The 17,764-nt window shown below is 40.4% G+C and overlaps 1 protein-coding gene across 3 annotated transcripts; it reads right to left on the minus strand.

Moving 5' to 3' along the window:
- Nucleotides 1-1,797: 1,797 nt before the first annotated feature.
- Nucleotides 1,798-17,535, minus strand: LOC118411635 (GA-binding protein subunit beta-1-like). Of its 3 annotated transcripts, none has more exons than XM_035814114.1 (12): nucleotides 17,370-17,507; nucleotides 14,540-14,705; nucleotides 12,467-12,558; nucleotides 11,910-12,015; nucleotides 11,435-11,533; nucleotides 10,702-10,767; nucleotides 7,211-7,382; nucleotides 5,826-5,924; nucleotides 5,113-5,271; nucleotides 4,220-4,420; nucleotides 3,254-3,384; nucleotides 1,798-2,441 (listed from the first exon to the last, which is right to left on the minus strand). In XM_035814114.1, exons 2-12 carry the CDS (start codon nucleotides 14,693-14,695, stop codon nucleotides 2,271-2,273), a joined length of 1,452 nt encoding a protein of 483 aa, XP_035670007.1. In that variant the 5' UTR covers nucleotides 14,696-14,705; nucleotides 17,370-17,507; the 3' UTR covers nucleotides 1,798-2,270. The 3 variants fall into 3 exon arrangements, with proteins under 3 accessions (XP_035670007.1, XP_035670008.1, XP_035670005.1); XM_035814115.1 differs by having other exon boundaries at nucleotides 1,799-2,441; nucleotides 7,271-7,382; nucleotides 14,540-14,696; nucleotides 17,370-17,535; XM_035814112.1 differs by having other exon boundaries at nucleotides 1,799-2,441; nucleotides 14,540-14,696; nucleotides 17,370-17,535.
- Between the last annotated feature and the right edge of the window lie 229 nt (nucleotides 17,536-17,764).

Here is a 17,764-nt window from a genome sequence, read left to right on the forward strand (position 1 = left end):
TGCTTATTGTCTATTGTCATTTACCCAGGCCGCCTTTGTATTGTTTACACGCCCATAACATGAGGTTAACAGACATACAAATGTAAATGCTGTGCATTAATTGTCCCTATTTTTACAGAAAAGACATATAAATTCACCAGTCCTGTGTTCCCAGTAAGACCTAAGGAAGAAAATGTTGCATTTCCAATAACATTCCTGAAAAAAATAGGGTAGAAGGTATAGGGACTCTCTCCTGTTTTTCAATTTATCTGACAAATACAGAGTAACAAACCAAAATGCAACAGGACACTGGTATCTTCAACTTAGTACACAGATATACATGTACATTGGACAAACACAAGGATATTGATACATATACATGTACTAAATAAGTAATACACCAACAGTTCAAATGCCAGATTGATGATTCTATGTCCCATGTGAACAGCAGACAAAAAAAATAGACCAGGGTCGGCAGTTATCAGTCTTGTAACCAACATTTTTTCCCTAGGCTTTAGCAATAATAGCCATCTCAATACATATGAATAACAATATAGGAACAATATGCGTCACATAAACTGGCATGGAATGAAATGTCATGACTTATGCACATAATGCAAATATGGCATTATAATGTTGAAATATCAGTTGTCATTGAACCAATTGTTTATTACTATCATTTGATGAATAAAGATATGCATAAACTATTCCTTATAAGTCTGTATTTATGTTTTGGCTCTTTGCATCTAATGCATACATGTTATCAGTTCCCAGCTTTCACCATGTCAATTTTACCACTTATTTCTTATAGGTATCTGTACTTTCTAAAACAAATTAATTTTTGAATAAAGCCACGACTTAAATGAACCATAGCTGGCAAAATTGATCACTACTTAATATACTCTAATCATAACTTCCTTCTGTTCCGCACCACAAATTCATACATTTTTTTGTCTCAGTCTATATTATGCTAAATATACAGTGTTTACCATTTACAACTTACATGTATCTTCAGATACATGATTTAATGCTTTAAAAATTTTCTACTCAGATTGCTAAGTCATCGACCAACCCCCATAACTTTTGAAAATACATGTACTATGTACTAGCTGACATTGCAAATCCAAACTGTGTGGTTTTCTTTTAATCCTGTATACACAATAAGACCTGTCAACAATGGTGATTATCAAAGTATTAATAAATGACAAATTTGTACCACTTTTAGTTCATTTTTTTCTTTATCTTAACAAATTGAGGGCTTGAAGTTGGACCTTATAATATTTTTCTGGAATCCTTCTGTGCATAGCTAAACTTCTTAGATTAACCTCTACTTTTCAACGTAGAGTTTTCCCCTTCTGAGGTGTCTTTACAAGTAGTTATAGACCTTAGATGAGTGTTACTGTATAAATTGATTACTGTTGCCTTACATTGTACCATGTACAAATGTTGCGCAATCAAGTTCATTCATTTCTTCATTCATAAACATTAATGAGCTTGCCTTTTCTGCACCAGCTAATCAATATGGCGGGCATGCAGGCAGGTAAATTGAAGGCTTTTTTATCTTGCTTATTTTGGCTATCAGTCCATCTTGTTCACGGAGTGACATACTGTAAATGCAGAAATGTTCGCGGTGGATTAATGTTTGCGGTTTTCACAGTGACCACATCACCGCAAACTTAAAACCACCGCGAACATTTTTCTATTATGGTATTAGACTGCAGTCTATGGTGTTACCGCGAACTTAAATCCACCGCGAAAAGTCCCTTTACCCGCTACTGCGAAATCAAATCCCCGCAAACTTAAATGCATTTACAGTAGTTCTCGCGAGAGTTGCGAGAACTAGGTCAAGACTCTCTTTTCAGTTGTAAATCTATGATGCAGTGATTGCTGTCTTCCCGTAGATCTGACAGGTCTCAAATTTGGTACTCGATAAATGTTTTTGGATGCTGAAAGTACTAGTAAATCGCCTTTTAGGCCAACAGTATCTTGTGTTCACAGACTGTCTTGGTTATGAATATCAATGAGCTTGCCTTATTTAGCACAAGCCTTCCCATTGGACAACATAAAATAAGCATTTTTCTGATTGGCTGACCACTGGTATGTGGCCACAGAAGTATGAAAAACCTTGCCTAGAAAAGCAGAGGTGAATTCTAAGGATTTCTATAATATGGACTCAGCTCTGCACAGAAGAATGTTTCGGATCTAATGTGTTGACATGTATAAGGCATCTGATTTGTGAACAAAAATCACAATCAAAACAAGAGAAACATACATGTAGTACACGAATGAGTTTAACTATCCTTAGTCTTTGTTTTGCTGATCTCGGCGAGTTTCTGTTTGTACTTCTCCGCCTCTTGTTCTTTCCTGGCCAGCTGTTCCTTGTACCGCTCAGCCTCCTTCTGTGCAGCCTCCAGCTGTTTCTGTAGCATCTCCCTCTCTACACTTTCCTGGTTATGCTTTTCCTGGGGATGGAACAACATGTTTATTATTAGCTATAAATTATAATATTTCTTATTAGCATTTGTGTCTGTGTCTGTCACAGTAATTTGAGAATGCCTGGATGGACCATCTTTATATTCGGTTTTGGTGACACCTCAAATGATGTCAGTGTCACTGATGAAAGATACCAGATGGTTGCCTGAAGTGTCCGACCACTTCCAAAATCATATCCAGTTGCTTGAGTAACTGCTTTTTGGTGCACCGTATTACCTGGATTTTTAACCTGATCGACAATGAGATTTTGAATCCTCTAGTAGCTTTGTATGGCACTGCAGCAGAACTTCTGGCTTTGATAACATATTTTCTGGACAAGCTATGGTCACAATTTTTGGGGTTAACTAATACTATAGATAGATCTTGTGGTCGGGAAGAAGTGACATAAGTCTGGGCCCTCTTGCAGCTTTCTTTGGAATTGCAGGGGGCACTTTGCAAGGGATAAATAAATATTGATGACTTTTGACCAGTAGGTAACTTGAAGACTGACATAATGACATGCTAATTATGCAAATAAGGATCAAATTTGCATAATCAATTCTTATACATAGTTGAGCTACATGTACATTTGTAGTACAAGAAATATAATTTACTTGATGAATTTGATTTCTCCTAGCTTTTTGTGACAGTGAAAATGTACAGTCATATGAAAGAGAATCAAAGGTTTCTCCAAATTTAAAAAAAAAAGGATCACTAATACTAATAGGTGTATGACCTAAGGATATATAAGTCACTATGGCTTAAATTTGTTGCAATGACAAATAAGAAGAATAATTTGTACCTTGAGCCAGTTGAGCTGTGCATTGTCTGCATCACTGTCTCCCCTCATTCTCTTACTGGGAGGGTCGTTGTCAGTGGTCACATTTCCAGCCGAGGTTCTCTCCTGGGCTGCTACAGTCACTACTGCAGGACCTGTCAATGGTACAAACTTCTGTTACTTCTTCCCACCCTTCCAAAGCTCAGTTCAATAGTCGAGAGTCAGGGGAAACACTGGAGAAACACACCCAGTAGACTAGGAGATATCTCCTGTGTGTAGATGTCCCTAGTCAGAGGTTCCCAATGTTTACTTTGGAGGATACATATCTGAAAGATTTCCTTATCGCAAATCAGAGACTGTCATTCCAATGTGTTTCTCTTGAGTTTCATGGTAATGAATCACTCCTAGAAGGAGAGCATAGCAGACAGCAGGTCCTTGTGTTTTTGCGGGTGGAGCAATTGGTCATGGATATTAGCTATGTTTTCCATTGAGTATAATCTACCAACCAACCAACCAAACAACGTTACCATAGTTTGTCCAGATTTCAGATTGTCCAGTTCTTCTGCAGTACAATAGAAGGCTGATTGGAGGCCCAAAAATCTAATCATTTTGAGATCTCGTCATAACCTATGCACATAACAAGTATCAAGACAATTATTTGAGATATTCTCGAGCATTGACACACACACACAAATATTTCCCAAAACATGACCTTCTTGGTGAAGGTAAAAAGCTGGGCTCTAGCCAGCACCCGTTTTCCCATCAATTGACAGAACTTTGCTGTGTGTGATGGAAAAAAAATCTAAAACCAATCCATCAACCTTGACGGACAAAAATTGTGAGAACAGAGAGAAATGAACCACAGCAACAACCCCATAGAATTTTAGCTGTGGAAGGATTTTTATGTTAATGGGACTTGGGTTGACAGAAAAAAAATCGAGCTGGCTAGAGCCCTTGTAAAAAAAGGCACCATAAGTCTCTGACGTGTACCTTGATGGTCCCCTGTTGCCATGGCAACCATTATGGGTGTGTTGGTGGCGGCAGTAGGCACGACCGTGGTCTGCAGCGCCGGGATCTGACCCTGGTCTGCTACTATGGTGATGACCCTCTGACCCGACGGTGATCCGACCATCTGACCAATCCCTGATTGGCTCTGGCTTTCTGCCTCCGAGGTAGCTTCCTCCACTTGCCCTAAATACGAAAAAAAGAGGTACAGATTTTTAAAATATTTATTAAAATTTCTAGTTAGCTTATACATGTATCAGTCAACAATTTATTAGTACTTGGATTCCTGCCAGGGAACAACAGAGCAGTAAGTAAACAGGGCACCGTCTGTCACCTTCTCCTGGATTTCAGGAATTTTGCAATTCTGACTGGTTCACATTGTACTGCAGCACAGGTGTTGCTGCTTACAGTTCAAATGTGGTCACAAATGTTAAGTAATTTACATAGCAACAAGGTATGCATATGGAAGACAGGGAGAACATTTGGCAAACTAGAAGAACGTATGAAAACAGTATTACAAATGGTTTCTTCTACGATCACAAAAGAAAAGAGCTTTTTAAAGAAGCCACTAAATTCCTCCCAAATATCCCCATGTTTACAGACAAAAAGAAAACAACCTTCCCTCCTAACATCACAGAACCCACACATTGTAGAAAAGGTGGGATCCTTCGTCTTCCACTGTTTAGGAAAAGAAGTCGAACCCAAAAGTTACAGTTTAGAGTTAGCTTTCAGACTAGAGTAGACATATCCTATACTGTTCTACACTATTTGTTTGTTTGTCCCCTTTCATGTTGCCTGCAATTAGCCTTCGGGCAGGAATTTGCAATAAACTATAATATCCTAAGCCAATTTGGATGGCTTGATAATTGTTACTGTACCTGTTGTCTGATTGGTGAGCTTGAGTGCGAGTTTGCCTGCCTCTGTCAGTGTGAGAGTCTGTCCACTCTCTATGGTGATGGTGTGGGGGGAGGAGGCACCTGTTGTGGTGGTCTGGATCCCCTGGGACTCCAGCCACGACAAAACTTCTTGCGCACTACCTGCAAATATCAACAGGATGGTGGTCAGTAATATCTGTATTGTTGTCATCCATACCATTCTAGCTAGTAAAATAGTACATTAGTAGAACATGTACAGAACCCTAACTAACAGGGATGGACAAGTCCACTAGCCCGATTGTCCGGGGCAAGTGATAGTGCCCAACGGGCAATCACATGTCCTACCCCACTTCCCGATCAGGCAAGTAAGATTTGTCCATTAGTAAGATTCTGATATACTTATAACTTTTTCTTATGGCATTTAAACATTGGTCGACACAGAAAAATGGCAATGTTAAAAAAATTCCATTGCTGGAAGTGAAAGTGCTTTAGACAAAAGTCATTTGCAGTGAAACTTTGGTTGGCCAAGTGAATTTTCTAATGTACTTGCCTGATAGGACAAGTGAATTTTAGAAAACTTGTCTAATACAAATACAAATACAAATTGTAGTAGTAGTAGTACATATGATAACAGGCCAAGAAACAATTACGATCAACAGAACTATTTTCAAATTTTTTTGCTGACTTGATATAAAACACAGAACAGATATCCAGACCTTGCACAGTCGTAGGTGTAGTGAGGGGTGCAGAAGCCTCGGCTAGTGCTGCCAACGTTGCCAGTACTGACGTGGATCCCGTCTCTGTAGATGTCGTTCCTATCATGGGAATCATATCAAATTTAAGATTAGCAAGGTCATAGACATAAATGAGAATAGATACAGACTAATTATAATAAGAAAGCCGCTTGGATCAGAATTTGGAAATATATTTTGAAAACATGTATATAGTAGAGTAGATTCATCCCTCAAGCTACCGACATCTTGCACACTGCAGTCGTCCCTCAGAAAGACATTTGGAGAAAACATGGTTTGCCCCTTCTGAGAGGATGGGCACTTACTAACTGCCAGCCAATCTGCATGACGTGTGTTTTATTTTATTTTATTTATTTATTCGTTCGGCTGTGTACAGACAGCCAGGGCTGCCCAACTAGCCATAGGCTATTGCCAAGGGCTAGCCCTGTTTTATTATTAGGTTATTGCTTAAATTTATGTAGTGCACCCAAAAATTTTGGGTGCACCCAATTTTTTAAGCTGGGTGCACCAGTGCACCTAATCCCAAAAATGAATTTCGAGCCCTGATGTAACTGCAGCACAACCTCAATCACAACCATAGCAGAATGTTCCCCCAAGGTGGTTTGACAGTTCTTTCTGCATCCATGTTTATCAGGTACCAAATTTGAGAATTGTCAGATCTACGGGTCCAAGCAAAATACCAGAGACAAACAACTATTCCCTAAAACTTTAGTAAAAGAATCTAAAGCCTTCAACTTGCCAGACTGCATTCAAACCACACTGGAAACTTGAAGTCCCAGTCACTGATTACTGATTGGCTTGTACCAAAAAAGGCAAGCTCATTTCAATATTAAAAATGTAACATGTGAAGAAACCCAAGAAGATGAGATGAAAACCCTGTCTGGAAAAGCAGAGTTGAATCAGAGGAGTTCTATGATGTGGATTCAGCTCTGCATTGGAAGTGTTCTAAGGAAAAATGTGGTAAGCAGTCAGGGCTCTAGGTAGCTCGAAATTTTTTTCCGTCAGCCAATTCCCATTGTCGCGAAAATCGCGAAAACACTCTTCCATGAGTTAGAAAGACTGAACTGAGACCTTGAAAAACGGGTTTTTAATGAGATTATTGTATGCTAAAGGGCGCCAACACACTTCATCAACAATAATAACAATAGCAAAACAAACAGTGTGTGGCTTTTACGGCCGTGGACGGCGTCCCCAAGCCGCCTGTAGCTTCCACCAAGGATTTTTGTCCATCAAGGTTGACGGATTGGTTTTAAAATTTTTCCGTCACACGCAGCAAATTTCTGTCAATGGACGGAAAAACCGTCGCTGGCTAGAGCCCTGCATGCAGTACTAAGAGAGTATTAACTTACTGGCCCCAGTGTTGGTCTTGTTGGAAGGTGTTGATGTGACAAGAGTAGCTATATTCCCACCTGCTGGCAGGAACACAGGTGTTGCCGCACCGCTGGTCTGGGTCAGGTAGATGGTGGTGGGGGTCGCTGAGGTAGACAGCCTCTCTGTGCTGCTGCCATTCACATTGCCTTGCTGTTGGAAAAAACAGAAACAAGACAGGTCGATGTAGGTTAGACATCCAGGTAATAAGATACACCAAAAAGTAGCAGAGGCGGCGGCACCGTTTTTCAGTTGTGGGGGCGAATATTTGTCATATCACTAAATCGAGGGCCGAAGGCCCGAGTCTTCGCGCCGGAGGCGCGACCCTTCTAGGGTGGTCCGGGGGCATGCACCCCCGGAAAAAATTCAAATCTAAACCCTCTGAAACGCTATTTCCTGCATTTTGAGGGGCAAATTTTGCTGCCAGATTAAGCTAACTTCAATGGCATTTCTATCAAAAATACATGTATAGTTATATTTCAGCCATACCATAGGTATGGTGAAATATATTGTATTCGTAATGTTTCTTTCTCCTGTCAAATCTTCAAATCGATTCAACTCCGTCGTTCCTGGACCAAATTACTTGAAATTTGGCACAAGGGTAGAGTAGGTCAATACCCAGGTGCTTTTTCTCATTTTGTTCATATCTTCCTTTAAGATGATTTTATTCATGTTTTTTGCAATTTTTATGTACATTTTGCCCCCCTGTTCCCTGGTGTTACAGCCGAATGACCTAAAATTTGGTACAGAGGTGCCTTGATCATATGCCCACAAAATGCAAAAAAAAAAATTGGCATACGGTACAGCAAAATGCTTAATTTTGGCATTTTTTTGCATTTTTTGCCCCAGAAATGACATTTTTTGGCTCCTATACCCCCATTTTACAACCAAATGACCTGAAATTTGGTATAGGAGTGCCGTCTACATATGCGCACATGAATTCATTGACAACTTTGGCATACGGTACAACAAAATGCTTAATTTTGGAATTTTTTGGCCATTGTTTGACCAAAAACGTACGCCTTTGGCTCCTGTTCCCTGGTCTTGTAACCAAATGACCTACATTTTGGTAAATAGGTGCTCTAGATATTCATTCAAATGACCCATGCATAATTTTTGGCATAAACAACTTCAAAATGATATATTTGGCGAATTTTTTTGGTAATTCTCCACTGGCCAGAGGGTCAACGGCCTCAAGGTCGTTGACCTCTCCCACCTGAAGACAGCATGTGCACGTCTATATATACTAGTAACTTGATTAAAGAGGCAACCAATCACGTAGCCTGAGTCAACATCCCGAAGGGGATTGGCAGCCAATCAGTGAGCCCGGTGTTATCTGGATGAGTCTATTCTGGCACGGAGGGGGTACATATTTTTTTTTAATTCATCTTTGGACTGTTGATAATATAATGTCTCTCAGTGGGAGTATTTTTGAACTGGACTATTTTGCAATTTTACATGGGGTGTACTGGAAGAGTCCATTCTTGCATGGAGGGGGGCATTTTTTTAAAATTTGTTTATGGACTTGGTGATTTGATATGTCAAAGTGTTTCAGTGTGGTTATTTTTTGACTGGTCAACTTTGCAATTTTACATAGGTTGTGCTGGGATAGTCCATCCTTGCATGGGGGGATTTTTAAAATCCATTGTTGGGACTTTGGTGATTACGTCCAAGTCCAATTTTACCGGATGTATTTTTGGACTGCACCACTTTACATAGGGGCATCGCAAGAAGAGTCCATTCTTGAATGGGGATGTTTTCAAATTTAGTTTTAGAAAGGTGATGATTCAATATTCTATTTTTAGTGGAAGTGTTTTTGGACTGGTCTATTTTACCTTTTCATGCCTTTTTTTGCTTAGTTCAACCTTGGCCATGTTTTGAGTGGGAGTATTTCTGGACTGGTCTATTGTGCAAATCCACATGGGATGTACTGGAAGAGTCCATTCTTGCACTAGGAATTTTGTAAGATTCATTTTTGGGTGTCATTAAGTGTCATTAGTGGAAGTGACTTTTAAACAAAAGTGTTCGATTTTTGCACATGGGTGATTTTGGAATAGTCTATTGTTGCATTGGGAGGGAGATGGCTGAAATATGCTGCATTTGCTCTCAAGCAAATGTCGGCCTTTCTAGTTTTAACTTTAGTTATTGAGGGCGACACCCCCAACATATTTTCACTATCTCGAGCGGCGAAGGTACGAGCCGTTGCAGGGTAGGTTCTGGAAATTTTTTAAATCTAGACCCTCTGAAACGCCATTTCCTGTATTTTGAGGGACAAATTTTGCAGACAGACTAAGCTGAACTTAATTAAACTTCTAGTAGAGAAAACGATTTTTGAGGGCGACGACCCACGCACCAACATATTTTGCACTACGTCGTCGTGAGCCCCGAAGACGCAAGCCGCCGCAAGGACGTTCTGGAGAAATTTTTAAATCAGGACACTTTGATTGCCGTTTCAAGTAGGGGGAACATTTTGCTTGTAAACAAATCTAAAGTTTGATAATGAAATTTCTACCAGAGAAAGGTTGTGGGGGACGACGCTCCGGTAGCATTTTCCCACCATGTCCTGAGTGCCGAAGGCGCGAATCCTCACAAGGGAGGTCCTTTGAAATTTTGAAATATGGACCCTCTGAAACGTCATTTCCTGCATTTTCAGGGCCAAATTTTGCCAGTAGACTAGCGAGATTTGATGAAATTTCCATTAGTGAAAATATACGCAAGAGTTTCAGTTGATTTTGTGTGTTTCAGCTTATTTTATCGTGGGGGCGACGCCCCCACGACCTATTTTTTGTGGGGGCGACCGCCCCCACTGCCCCCACGGTGCCGCCGCCACTGAGTAGTTACTCAAAAAACTGGATATGGTTTTGGAAACGGTCAGACGTTTCAGATAGAATCCACTATCCTTTGTCAGTGACACTGTTCGGAAGTGATCTGGAAGAAACAGGTCTTTTATACTCTAACTATGAATGAAGACAATTTCAAATGTCCAATAGGAAACGTAGTTAGACAATTCAGACAGAAGACAATTTGGATTCCAAAGAAAACAAAGGTAAGGAGAGAATATACAATCCCACCCTCAACAGGAAAGGGGACATAGCACTACCCCCCAGGGAAATTAGAATTTAGTTGGTTGTGGCGAGTGTGATTGGTATCATGATTCTCTCTAGAGGAGAAAAAAAAGTTAAGCCGCGAAGCTTGGTGGGCGTTACTCCACTGTTAAAGAAAGTCAATGCTTTTCCCAGAATCCCACAGGTACAATGTCAGGGAAATGGTGAATATCAAACAGAGAATCTTTACATACTGAGCCAAACTTCAGTTTGATTGTTGTAATATATAATGAGCTCTGTCTAACAAAGATGAGATCCTTTTAGCATTTGTGTGTGGCACATGATTATATTGTACATGGCCTGGTGTCTTACACCACGAGGTGGTTTACTAGGTATGCAAATAAGAAAAAGCAAGAACAAATTCTTACCCTAAGTAGGTTGAGCATTTCATCATCACCTTTGTCCAATGTTATGTCAAACGCAGTCTTTTCAAACTGGAAAAAAATCATTCCATTAGTAAGTGCCACAACAGGATTTTCAAAAGTATGAAAAGAGCAGTGTTAGATGCACGTGTACACAGGGTTCTCCCCAGAATTCTTTAGTGTAGTGGAGGGTTTGTTGATGGATGTGCTGCCCCTACGGCCGGTGAGGCTATGGGACCGGTGAGGTGAGGTGAGTGAGGGTTTGCAAAAATAATCCAAACCAACACGCTGCGCTTTCATGACAATGGGTTCATTGTGCAATTACAGAGGGTGTCAAATACTACAAGTATAATGATTCCTTTGTTGTGAAGTGGCAAAACGACTATTGTTTTGATCATCGCCCATTCACAAGTACTTGCAGACAATACCCACTGGAAAAGTGATGCCACTTGGCACAAAAATCTGTGAATTTTCATTAATTTTAGCAAAACTAACCAAGAAAATATGTAAGAAACACACTAAATTTCAAAAGTAGTATAGTGGACCTGGGCTAGGAGTATAGTGTCGGGCCTCCGTTATTCCATCCTCTGGGGAGGACTCTGTGTACACCTGTACATGTTCTTTCCATCAGTTAGCACCCTTACTGAGTCACTATATGGTTTCTAACTAACAATCCGAAAAGGCTGGGGGTTGTGTGAGACATTTCTACTTGACAGTGAAAACAATGAGAAGTCCTCACCTTACTCTCTACATAGAGTTCAGCTCCATTCCTCATCAGGCACTTGGCTATATCCTTATGGCCAGCCTCAACTGCCCAGTGGAGGGGGGTCATCCTCAGCTACATGGTACAAGTTCAAATTCAAATTCAGAATGAAAAGATATCTGTTTTGCAGTTTTGACATATAAACAAAGTTTAGCATCGGCAAAATATTTGTAGCAGTTGCTTGCGTAATGGAAAATTTGGTGTATCTTATTACCTGGATGTCTAACCTTCATTTGTAACAGTTTGTACACATCTACAAAGAACGGGGTACCATTTTTCCATTGCCCATTTGAGTGCTATGGTATTGGTCCAGTTACATGCTTTAAACTAATTAAAAGTAGATATATTTGCGAGTACATTTTTCAAGGATCATCTAACCCCATTTCACAGCATTGTGTTTTATCTAACATTTCAAACAAAAAAAAAAGTCATATGCTATTTTGATGCCTACCATGTCTTTGGCATTGACATCAGCTCCATTCTTGAGGAGCATCTCCACAATGTCCAGATGTCCCTCCTGTGCTGCCATGTGAAGGGGTGTCCTGTCCACCTTTGTCCTGGATGCAGCAAGGACAACATTCAATGCAAGACGTAGAAAACACAAAACACATATCATATTTTCTTCATTTCAGTACAAAATTGCAACCCCCAATTGGGGCAAATATCAGAAAATCTGTCACAATGGGACTGAAACATAAATCTTTTGAGGAAAAAATTCAAATAATGAGTACCTAGCTTCGGCCTTAGGGCCGTCCCTCAAATAGGACATTAAATGACGGTCCCATGTTTGAGGTGAGACACACTTCAAACACGTAAAAGAACCACACGACACTTATTGAAAAAAATAGGGGTCCCTCTCGGAGTGAGTAGACCAATTCAATCTGCCAGATATGTAACTTGTAGTACTCTTTAGCACAAACCTGGCGTGTTAAGGCAGTTTACCGGGGATGCAATACAAACGAATACAAACAAACATGTAGGGTGTATCTGGGTGTACGCTGAACTGACCTTGCATCCCGACTGACCCCTGCCCTCAGTAAGACCTCTGCAGTGGACGTGTGCCCGTGTTGGGCTGCAAAGTGGAGCGGGGAGGTTCCCAGCTGCATCAAAATACATCACAACATGTCAGTACTAGATCTATGTGACAAAAAATATAGAGTCAGTTAAAGACTAGACCTAGTTTACATTTCTTGCATTTTGCCTCCTCTCCTCTCCTCTAGATATAGAAAAAACAACAAAATTCTGCCAATTTCAGGATCAGACTTGAACTTTAACTTTCAAGCAATTTGACTAATACCAACTCCAGTCTTTGTCATTGCTTCTAAAGCATCAAAAGGGACTTTCTGCAACTTATGATCCACTGCTTTAGCTATAGAAATTACAACACGGTGTATTACGTATCACCCAAGGTACAAGCCTGACTGTGGGTGATACAAAATACACCGTGTTGTATTTTACTCATGTCATAACCTGGTCGGAAAACACTGATTTAATTGCCAAACTACTAATAAGAAAAAGGATCTATAGAATTTGACAAATTGTTTCAACAGTGCGCAAAAAGCTTCTTTAATTAAGAACATCGATTCAAACAAAACTTCCTCAAAAGAACTTCCTTTGCTTACACTAAGTTACAGTAGAGTGTGTGGAGGGCATTCTATTTAATCAATGGAAGCCTGTGTGATGCAACTAAGAAGCATATATGTGATACAGAAATCATCACCTAGTCTGGGACACCTGTATTGAACGTTATCGTGGCCCAGGTGTGACATAACCACCAGTGTTTCCGCCAGAGGGGCGTCCACCCGTCCATTGACGGTCTCATTTCGTTTTGGACGGCTTGAACGCAAACAGAGGCCGTCCTCATTAAAAAAATGCGACCCACATTTTGCCGAGAAATCTGTACAAAGTCGATAAATGTAAACCGCAGTTTTGTGTTTTGTATTGAAGCAAGACGCTTGGGGACGCCGTCCACAGTCAGAAAGCCGCTTACTGTTTGTTTTGCTATTGTTATGATTGTTGACAAATGTGTGTCGGTGCATACGATAATCTCATTAAAACCCGTTTTTCAAGGTCTCAGTTATGCGAATTTTCCCTGCCACATTTCGAAAACTTGGCGGTAGGTCGATCTCGCTATTACACTACAAACTAATAGTTGTTATTGGGAGAAATAACTTAATAAGAAAACACACTAACTAATTGTCTAGATATTAAAAACTTTAGTCTCTGTTTTCATCATCAATCATCGTAAACAAAACAAAACACGATGAACAGAAACATGTGCCCACCGGGTGCTTGGCACGGGAAATCCAAGACCTCTTTCAAGTTAGTTATCGGCAACACAGCGGAAAAATAAAGTGTTCACATAAGAGGTGATGGACGTAAAAACATCAAGTATAACTTTGGTTCCTTTTTATGTGAGTTTTGAGCCCGCAAAATCTCCGAAAACGGCAGAAATTTTCGGGATAAATACGCATCAAAAATGGCGGTCGGTAGTTGTTGTGTATCCTAGCCAATCACAGCGCTAGTTTCCCGTGACGTCGCTAGCTTTCCCAGATCTCGCGAGAAGTCACCACGTGAGATTGCGGGATTTCGGCCGCCATTACGCACACTGTCGCCGATAGACGATGTTTTTCGTCATTTCTGAACGCAAATTTCTCGATCTATGGAAGGTTTTAGATGATTTATAAGTATACTACAACATAAAAGAGAATAGATACAAATGCTATTTCTTTGTTGAAAGCCCAAGAACCGTTTCTAGAACTTTTTAAAAGTCGTAGTACCCGTTCGATGCGGCATACCGGTACGCGGCACAGATCATAACACTTCGGCACTGAACTTAATCGGACGTTAGTTGTTTTGTTTTTTCTTGCGACAGTTAACCATTAACTTTAATTTTCGCGATTTTACAATTAAATTTAATTTTCGCGGTTTTACAATTAAATTTAATGTTCGCGGTTTTGCAATTAAATTTAATTTTCGCGGTTTTCGCGCCCCAAGGTGGACGGCCTCCCAGCTGAGGTCTGGCGGAAACACTGATAACCACTGTTAACTAACAGTTTAAGAGTGTATTGGAGTTCTCACCCAGTCCGTAGTGAAAGGTGCCCCGTTAGACATGAGCATCCTGACTTCTTCATCATGGCCCTTCCTGGCAGCATCCAGCAGTCTCTTCCCCAGGTCCACCAGGGTCAGAGCTGCTGCCTGCCCCGGGGTGGGGTTCACGTTGGCTGCCAGGGACATCCTGTGGTCACCGGATAACAAGGTTCTTTATCAGTTTATTCACAACCAGCATCTATGTACAATATAGGGTTAATGATATAGTGTATAGTGTATATGGTGCCATAATTCATGCCCGCTGACGGGTTCCTATATATAAGTACAACCACCGAATGATCGAGTCCGAATGTACACCGAAGGAAAGTGGGACATTAACGTTATTATCATATAGACATTGTAATGTCTATCCGTGACGCACTAACTCCGGATGGTGCATTTCATTATGTAGACGAGATCCGGCTTTTGTTCGTCCGGCCTTTTATCTTGCAGTCGCTGTGAACAATTATTATGCGGTCCCAAACATAATTTAAGAACTGTTACTGTTGTAAATGCGAATTCAAACCGTTTGAATTGAACAGTTAGGGAAATTAGACAATAAAAATGCAGTCCGAAACTTGACTGGGTCGACAAGTACCACCCCCCCCTCCCTCAAATAGCGGTTCATGACAGGACTATATTTTCTCATCCAAACAGCCTCTTTTAATCAAATGGAGAGCACTGCATTTTAGATTGTCATCCTCTCTTACTCTTTCAGTCTTTGGCTCTTCATCTATCTTCTTTCTGCTGTCTCAGTGTAAGTATGACACACTTCTTTCTTGTGATGTGGTCTTACACTTCTGATTTGTGGTCACATTAGATGTTAAACTTAAAGTCCTTGTACTTGGTACTTGTATATACTGGATGTACATTTGTAGTATATGATGGTGGCCAACTCCGTCTGTAGCACTTGGGCTACACAACTTGAACAACTCCCTTGGCCATAAGCTAGTTCACAAGTACACATGTGCAGCGACATGAACCGTGCGCAATATATCAAAGGTGAAGGCACCTAACCTGTAAACAGATATTGTCTCAACATTCTCTAAATTTGGGGTAAGGGGAAAGAACGGTATATTTTATATGTACCCGTATATGTACACCAGTACACCCCCCTTGTGCGGATCTACCAATCCAACAAGCACCGGGAAGTCGCGCCTCCTGGCGTAATACCCTGGAATCCCAAATTTACACATGCTTCGAGTTCGATTACAAACTCTCGAATATTATCAATAAAGGATCACATAAACATGACTTGTACTTTTGTCCCTTATAAGTTATATATTCCATGTTTGTAGAGTAAGTTACAAGCATATATTCTAGCATTTCATAGATGGTCTGGCAATCTTACAAGCTGCCGTAACGTTACATGTCATTGCAGCGGACACTGCGCTACAGATGGTTTTTGGAACGTTCCATCGCAAAAATGTGTGCCCTATAAATCCCAAACTATGCAACTACAGTAGGATTTCTGGACATAGTCAAGTATTTAAAACACCAAAACTCATGTTTTGTTTCTGTCTCAGACTCAGAGGCCTTCACCTTTGACAAACCACCAACGATTCGAACATATAACGCATGTATGTGGTTGTGCATGTGTACTCTTAAGTGTTGTACTCATCATTTTTGGTGCAACAGTTATGTCAACTTACAAATAAAGGTTTAAAAAAAATGTATGTGGTCATTATGTAGCCTGAGTACCATCCTCTGTAGTGACCGCTGGCTCAATCCTGGCTTCACTGGCTCAATCCTTTGCAAGCAAGCAAAAGCATTGAGCCAGCGGTCACTACAGAGGATGGTTCTCAAGCTAGTCATTATTATTATGTTGATGACAGAGTGTAGTACAAATATGACTATGAGTGCTCAGGCATTTTATCTGAACACATTTACTCAAGATTGTCAATGTGAAACATGATCTGTGTCCAGATCACTCTAAAAAATATTTCAAAACTCGTGCTATACTGTCCTATACTTAATCTTAAATTAAAGTTAAAAAATAAAAGACAAATACATAGCAGAATCGTGGCATTTATTGCTATTTTATTCATCAGTGATAGTGTACGATAATCACTTATGCAACATCTCTAGTAGTGTCTCAATGATCATGGTAACATGAACAAAGTGTGCAAAATATTTTCCAAAAAGTCTGTCAGTGAATGAATTATCATTGCAGGAAAACCCACATATGCAATGCACTGCTAACACAAACAGATTGCAATGGACTACCAAACATGCCAGGTCAGCAGCATAGACATTTCCAGACAAAAATAAATTAATAATGACACTGTTTTGTTGTCCAGTCCTGTCTACAAAAGAAGGAAGCATGATGTAGTCCTCAGTTGTCCAGGTTTACCTTGAGAAAATATCAAAGCCGGCAAAATTTCCAGGTGTCCATTTGAGGTCCAGACAGGTGGCCTGGTAACCTATCCTGGTGGCCCGTACGGCCTCACAGACACAACCCTGGTCTGGCTTTTCCGTAACCCCATCCCAGACACTCCCAGACGCTGGTCCATTTTATACGCCCTTTCTAACAATCCTGGCAAAATTTTGCAAAGGAATAACATCTAGTCTACATCTGTATGCAGCCCTATATCCTACAAACAACCACGGTCTCAGTGAGGGGCTAACTTGGCGCTCTGTTGAGGATCTTTTAGCCAGAAATTCCCGGTAAAGATGGACGAGAAAATGTCCCAAAAGCGGAAATCGAGCCCTACGGAAAGGGCACATCCGGCTGGAAGCTTGACCTGGAAAAAGATCGTTGAAACAAACTAAAACTATTTTCTAAAGGGCTATAAATTTTTTCAGATATTTTTACACATACCTTTTCTTGTTTAGAGTCCGCAAAAGTGGAGTTTAGGAGCAGGAATGGTCAGTTTTTGCCCGTACAAGGAGAAATATTTTCTAGGCGGCCGGAAGTCTGTTTGTTATTTCCGGAAGCACATGGCGTAGGCAGAAGCCTGTTCACATTTGTCTGGCGCGGATGGTTAATTCAGGACAGAAAATATTGTACAAAATACGGAATTAAGATTAAGTTAGCCAACTTATTACGTAGACAATATCATGTATATCCATATGTCTAAACTCTCAGTATAAATGTTAACAGGCATACATACTTTTCGCACAAAATAGCTACTATTTTGTAACGCGGAGTGACACAGATTGAAGAAAGGTATAAAACAGGTCGTGGTGACGTAGCGTTACATCTAATTATAAAAA

The sequence above is a fragment of the Branchiostoma floridae genome, chromosome 3 (assembly GCF_000003815.2).
Source record: "Branchiostoma floridae strain S238N-H82 chromosome 3, Bfl_VNyyK, whole genome shotgun sequence".
NCBI lineage: Eukaryota > Metazoa > Chordata > Leptocardii > Amphioxiformes > Branchiostomatidae > Branchiostoma > Branchiostoma floridae.

What these genes read in the sequence shown, in the direction of transcription:
- LOC118411635 (XM_035814114.1), bottom strand. Translation starts at nt 14,695, where the DNA reads ATGTCCCTGGCAGCCAACGTGAACCCCACCCCGGGGCAGGCAGCAGCT. An exon ending in CACCTTTCACTACGGACTGG is followed by an intron (nt 12,559 to 14,539) that starts GTGAGAACTCCA and finishes ATTTTGATGCAG; the next exon opens with CTGGGAACCTCCCCGCTCCA. An exon ending in GCTCACCAATCAGACAACAG is followed by an intron (nt 4,421 to 5,112) that starts GTACAGTAACAA and finishes TTTCGTATTTAG; the next exon opens with GGCAAGTGGAGGAAGCTACC.